Below are 7,098 nucleotides of genomic sequence, written 5' to 3'. Positions count from 1 at the left end.
ATTAATTTTACTCTAAAACTAACCTAAATGTGAGGAAAAACTATTTTATGAAATAAAGGAAATGATTTTCAAAATAAAGATTAAGCTAATAAAAAGAAAATGTGCAGTTTTGGAGGAATGTGTGAGCACCCTTGTGCAAATATTTAGTGAGACTCCACAGTCCACCTTAAATCCAGCCCCCCTGACACACTCCATTTGAAATCCCTCCTGCACAGGTAGAGCAGAGCGGAAGAAGCCTTAGGATTTTCAAAATAAAGCATCACCTATTCAATCAGCTCAACTTTAATGTGTTTAGTAACTTATTTGCTTACTGTTAATTGTGGGTCCATGAATGTACCCTGTTGAGCTGTTTTTGCTCCTTCGCCCTCCCACTGAGCAGAGATATGGAAGAGAATGAACACACTGATCACCTGGTGATGATAATTTATAAGCAAGTGGGATGACTTTAGAAACAGCTCTGTGCACATCAGGTGTTTCATTATTTTATTATACATTTTAAAAATATGTACAAAATACTATAAAGTTTTGTTTTGAAATGATAAACTAAAATATTCCAAGTTATGTTATTTTGATACAGAAGGCAGACCTAATGGACGACACAAACACACACAAATAAGCTGAACTATTACATGACACAAAAACAGGTTTTAGAAAATTCATACAACAGATTTTAAAGAGCAGCAGAAATTCAATGTCACTTCTGGTATATGTGTGACCTTTATTGTGACACTTCAACACCCACCCACTGCCTCCTTTGTGGTAAACATGTCCCAAAATAAAAATATTACACAAGTCATAGTAACTCCAGTCATTTTTTTTTTTTTTTAAACTTCAAACCACAGTTTACTGAATCACCGTCTAATTTTAAACAAACTTCAGCTGCTCATTTACTTGCATCCTCCATTCCTGGGAACAACCTCTCAATGCAGGATACATGACTCACTATAAATAAATAAATAAATAGTATTTTTTATTTTTTATTTTTAATGTCTTTGTGGTGTATTGTGAACTGGCTGACAGGCAAGAAGGGTGCACAAATAGACAAGGTAATATAAGAACTTTGGGTGATTCCTGGATTTATAATGCTATGCATCAGACCTCAGAGTGACACTGCTGAGACTGTCAGACTGATGGGAAACAGCATTGGGGTCAAAAAAAAAAAAAAAAAAAAAAAAAAATGACTGGAGTTCTGCATCAAGCTGCATTTTAATAAAAGTTCTGACGGCTTCCTGTAGCTGTACTGCAAAGTTGAGCATCAGTTCATCCAGGGGCGCAAGCATTAATTGTTGTATTTAAGGTCTTAGCCGTGTTGTCGTCTTTAGGTTGGCAATAACCTCGGAGATCACGGAGGTTAAACATGCAGTACAACCTTCGTCTTGTTCCGTCTGACAGCCCTCATGGCTGAAGGCTTCCCGTGGGCTGCCGTGTGATACTGACAGAGCGTCTGTCAGTGGACCGGAGTCACTGCATACCAAACCACTGTTCCTGATCGGCCCACTGAGCCGCCTCACTGTCACTGCCCTCAAGATCGCCGTCCTCCCCGCTGCCTTCCATGTCGTCACCATCCAGCTCCACTGTGGCGTCTGTGGGGCTCTCCTCCTTCTCCATCTTCTGCATGCCTTCTAATGATTTCTGGTCATTGGGATCCAGGCTTAAGACAGAAAACCATACAGTGTTAAATTCATAAAAAAAATACTTACTAGATTTTATGACAGCATTTTCCCAGGATCAATAATCAGTGTTTACCTTAATGCTATACTGTACTGGTCCATGGCTTCTTGGTAATCATTGACCGCCACCAGGAAATCTCCCAGCATCCTGTGCAGGACACAGTCACTTTGATTGGCCAAGGCGTTCCGCAGGAGAGCGATCCCTTCTTCATATTTCTGTTCCCGGCCTTCAAAGAAGAAAGAAAAAAAAAAGCAAAAAGCAACAATTTCATCTCATCTGTATGTGAAGCTTCTTTTTCCTCCCTTCAAGTCATTAAACTGTAGATTTATTTATCATTGGGGAAAGGAGGAAAACAGAAATACTTAAGAGTCTTTTTTGCTGTACGTACTGAGGAGTTCAGCCTTCTTGACCACAGCCTTGGTGTAGTCAGGCCTCTGGGCCAGTGCCTTGTCTAAAAGGGTTTTGGCTTTCTCTTGAGTCACTGGGTCTTCCAGACACACTGTGGCGAGGATGGTCAGAGTCTGTGCATTGGCTCCTAAAGTCTTATAGATGTTGTTAGCCATTCCCATAGCCTCACGAATCCCATTGGATGCCAGATAACAGTCAATTAAACCTAGAGTCATTAATGCTTTGTTATTGCAAACGAAACAAAAACAATCTGAAGAGCCAAAAAAAGAAAGAAAAAAAAAAGCTAAAAGTAAGCCTACCTTCATAGCAGTCAAGGCGGCAGGGTGCCAAACGCATGGCCTCTCTGAAATGGATGATGGCTTCCTGAACTCGGCCCATGTTTCTCAGTGCCGCACCCTTCAGCAGCAGTGCCTGAACACTATTGCTGTTCAGCTGGATGGCCTTGGCTCCCAGGTAGAGAGCCCGGGAGTAACGCTTGCTATAAAAACTGTGACATCTGAACACCGCAAATTGAAAAGTTTAATGATATAAAACACGGAAACTACATGAGAGAGATTTTGTCTGAGAAAAGTAAGACTACTCACCCAGAGATCACCCACGGTTCAGCGTGCTGATCAGATATATTAAATAATCGACCTCCCAAGACTTCAACATCCTCCAGGTGTCCCTCACGGGCCATCAGGTAGCCATAAACATCCATACCTGAAAAAGCAAACATGTTTCCACGTCTGTCTTTATTAAGGCTACTGAGACTTGTGTGACACACAGATTCTGATATTAAAACTGTCATCAACTACAAAATACATGTGTAAGTCAAAACGTTCTCTCCTGTAACACACCTTTGATGAGGTAAGGGTCCAACATCTGGGCTTGTTCAAATTTGAGAATTGCATTTTTCGTGTCACCTGCTCTGAAATAGACATCTGCCAGGCTCACCAGGAGGTCCACGTTGTCCCGCAAAAGTGATTTCTTTTCCAAAGAGCTGAGAGTGTTTCAGGGAGGAAGTTAAGACTGTCACAAAACACGGCTCGCAATATTCACTCACTGTGTACAAATCATTATTGCTTTGCTCACCAAATGGTATTAATAGCTCTCTGGTTATCCCCTGCATGTATGAAGGCGTACGCTTTGATCCAAACAGACAGCCAGTCAAGGTTGGGGATACTCTGGATCGCATCCATAGTCATGGAAGCCACCTCGGCTCCTTTGACTGACAGAGAAAGAAGACCTAAAGGAAAAACACATTTTTCAATTATTTAAAAGAGATGCTAAATCCAAGCAGAAGGGTTTTTTTGTTTGTTTGTTTTAAAGTGGCATGGACATAGGAGAGCACTGCAGGTACAAACATCTTAGCAGATGAAGTGCTGCTTATGGGATTACAGAGTCTACAGTGAACATGCGTACCAATGATTGCATCCAAGGCAAGAGGGCACTGTCTGAGGACCTCTTTGTAACTCGTCACAGCAGATCGCTCCTGTCCAGCTTTCCTGTACAGGTTAGCTAGCATCATGTTGATCTGAGGCAGGAAGGAAGACAAAAGGTAATTACTACACCTTATACAAGTTACTGCACTTGAACTGGTTTCAAAAGGTTAAATAGAGCTTCATACAGTTCCATATCATATGAGCCCCATTTCAACAAAACTGGATGAATAACTTAGGAAAAGTGGAGATCTGAAAACTAGTATCCAACACTGCTTTGGGCCTAAATTTGCCAGAATTCAGGGGTCAGAATCAATGTAGGTAATTTCTGATTTCAATTGATGACTTCTGTTCTTATAACTGATACCCTAGCACAGAGGTTCCCAAAGTGTGGGGCCCAGTATGAAAAGAAAAGAAAAAAAAAAAAAAGAAAAAAGAAAGGAATGCTTGGACACTGCTAGCATAATGGACAGGTTTTTTGACGGGAGATGACGCGTCGCCAAATATGTTTCCAAACCAACTTCCTTCCATGCCAAAGACTAGAAGATATGGTGAAGCATATCTTCCCTTTGGCTTCACCTGCACAAGTGCCAAGATAGGTCTCTGCGACAGAATTGGTTTTCCCTGTGTCGGGAGCAGCGCTGGGCTCTCCAAATCCCGGACAAATAGTATCCCACATTCTTGATTTTTAGTTCACAAACGCTTCTTGTAATGACTAACTACTCCTGAAATTTTGGAGATGTCAGCTCTTTATACAGTAAAGTTACAGTGGGATACAAATAATATCAGGCTGATCCTGCCGTAATTTGTTCCCCCACTTCAAATCACGGACAAACAGTATCCCACAGTTGTTTATGTTTCTGAACCCATTTTGCACAGAGAAGCACTTTTTGAAAAATGTATTGATAGCCCGAAGATTTTTCTTGTAAAACAAAGGGGGGCCCAGCAAAAAAAGTTTGGGAACCACTGCCCTAGAATATCATGAAAACCAACCAACTAACAAATTTTAGCATCAGTGAACCAATTTTCGTAAAGTTTGTTAAGATTTATTTCAGTCGTATTTTGACTGTAGACCAGTCTTTGACTTCAAACTGCAACTGTCACACCATTTCCAATTAACAGATTTCATACTCCTAGTTTTTACTTAGAAGGTGATTTTACTTTAAAACAACTACTGCTGAATTGTTACAAAACCTGAACTTGTAGGTGCATTCATTATTTAGTTCTAAAGCAGCTATTTGAATTCACACAGTTACTAGTCTAATCAGTTACTATAAAAAATAAATACATAAAACTAAAGCATGAGGTAAACAGTGATTGACAGTCACTGTGTTAACAGACTGTACCTTCGGAGTCCTCTGTCTGGAGGGTATCCCATCGAGCACTGCAATGGCGTCTTTATCCAGTTTCAGAATGGTGTAGCACTCAGCTATTTTGTACTTTACCTCAATCTCTGAAGGCAAACTCTGAAAGACAACATTCATTGTAGATGAACATTATTCTAACCAGTCATCCTGTGCTCTGGATATACATATGGTGCTGCAGGACATGTAAAACCATCTTTACATTTAGAGCATTTTAAGCCTTAAATCACTGGAAGGATGAAAGGCTTAGATTTACATTGTGTGAAAGTAAAGTAAAAGAGATTTTAGTGTCGCAAAATTTTGTAAACATTATGTATAACAAAATAAATAAATTTAAATAAAAAAAAAAAAATCACAACTACAGGTAAAGTCACGACTCACATTACCAGAATTTTAGTGGCTGATGAGGATCTACATTACTCCTGTCAAACTTTATCTAATGTAGTTATTAAATGTTTCAGAAAGGCAACCTTTAATTACTATGGAAAAAGTCAAAAATTCGGGAGAGATGTTCAGCATCAGCAAACCTAATGTTCAATTCTGTGTCAAGTCAAGCCAAAGATTTCTATACCAAATTTTAAATAAAGAATAATAAAACAACAACAACAGGTGACCAAAATGCTATTATAGATTTCAGTTTGTTTTTGATTACACACCTGTGCCTGTATGTTAGAAGCAGCTCCACCAGTTGAAGTACGAACTTTTGATGTTTTGCTGAGCACCTTTTTCTGTTGCAGAGCCATGCTGTATTTGCAGGCAGCGTTGCGATACTCTTTGTCATGGAAGATGGCATCAGCATGGTAAACCAGCAGCTGGTACTTCTGAGCCGGCGAGAACAGCTCCCTTCCATTAAAAACACACCAACAATTAAGTGCTCAGACTGAGGAAAACCATTAAAACTGAATGACACACGAAGAAACATCAATGCAAAACTCATAAAAATTGTCCTACATAGCTACAGTTTTTAAGTCAGTCACTCTAAAGTGTCAAAAGTATGAATGGGTAAGACAACGACAAGTTTTCTAATACAATACTAGTTAAATTTCAAGCTATTTCATAGTAGCATTGTTAAGCGCATACGCTTGTAGATGCGACTATATCGTGAAGGAGTACACACACTGTAAACAATGTATATAATTTAAATTGCACTCGCATTTAAACACTATCCAATAATGAGTGGATAATGAAAAGCTTCGGTAGAAATAATAATGTTAGCTGTTGTTGACTAGTTAGGTTGGGGCTATCGCTACCACTGGTGTGGAAAAGCAGTCTTCGGGAATTAGACGGTTCCCGCTCAGACACGACTTACGGATTGTTGTTGCTCATCGTCAGCAACAAACTACTCAAAATCCGGACATTAGAGTAAAGGCCTGCTGCAGCCATATCCCGCACATAATCTATTACATTCATTTTGGATTATTTGAAGGGCTCGCTGTAGGTTTCCGGCTCAGGTTAAAAGTTTGGGCTCTGGAACGGCTAATGTTAGCTAGCATCTGACGCATAAGACGTCCAACGGCTGACCTTCCTTCCGCATAGTGCTGCGTTTAAATGCTCTTCAAAAGCTCGTATATTTTCAAAACTTTGAAATAAAAACCTGCCTGTGAAATCTTTGATGTTGAGTAAAATAAGTATTTTATCGACTTTACGTTTATCTTAGGGACGTTAGATGAGAAGTTACATTTTACGAAATATTTTACAGACCAAGGCGTCTTTATTTAATTATTCTAAATTTATCGAATCGCACATGTCGCGATACCTTTGAATGCATCATGTTTGTTTTTGCTGCAGCACTGTTTTTAAAATAGTTGGAAATTTTTATTTCAACTATTGACTTAAACAGTCGTGTTTTATCAAATCACGCTATTTCAAAATTCTCTAATAAAAGTGTATGATATAATTATAATATATTAAAACAGTTTACATTATCGCTAATCTAATATTAAAATATGAGTCAAAAACTCAGGCTTCAGACTACCCTATATGCTAATTTTGAGATAGTGGATGAAATATAATGAAGGTAGCAGTGAGCCCCACTACAATACAAATAAAGATTATTTTGAACTGTTAATGGAGCTGGAAACAAGTATAACAGGTCCTCTTTAATGCACAAGATCAGCTGATACTAGGTTTGGGGGCCCATATGGTGATACACATATTTAGTAAGGATTGTGAGCTTAATATATCATCAGATTTTTTTTTAGATGTGTACACATGGTAGCTTATTAACTTTCCAG

At 39.1% G+C, this 7,098-nt stretch overlaps 1 protein-coding gene across 1 annotated transcript; it reads right to left on the bottom strand.

Moving 5' to 3' along the window:
• Positions 1–469: 469 nt before the first annotated feature.
• anapc7 (anaphase promoting complex subunit 7) lies at positions 470–6,395 on the bottom strand. The gene is made up of 11 exons (XM_040050000.1): positions 6,174–6,395; positions 5,521–5,707; positions 4,847–4,966; positions 3,484–3,595; positions 3,154–3,307; positions 2,919–3,061; positions 2,664–2,781; positions 2,379–2,575; positions 2,060–2,284; positions 1,747–1,897; positions 470–1,651 (listed from the first exon to the last, which is right to left on the bottom strand). Exons 1-11 carry the CDS (start codon positions 6,272–6,274, stop codon positions 1,462–1,464), a joined length of 1,698 nt encoding a protein of 565 aa, XP_039905934.1. The 5' UTR covers positions 6,275–6,395; the 3' UTR covers positions 470–1,461.
• Between the last annotated feature and the right edge of the window lie 703 nt (positions 6,396–7,098).

Source organism: Simochromis diagramma, unplaced genomic scaffold, assembly GCF_900408965.1.
Source record: "Simochromis diagramma unplaced genomic scaffold, fSimDia1.1 OVJJ01000159.1, whole genome shotgun sequence".
Lineage (NCBI taxonomy): Eukaryota > Metazoa > Chordata > Actinopteri > Cichliformes > Cichlidae > Simochromis > Simochromis diagramma.
Note: the sequence above shows the minus strand (reverse complement) of the source record. Positions and strands in the feature narration are given on the sequence as shown.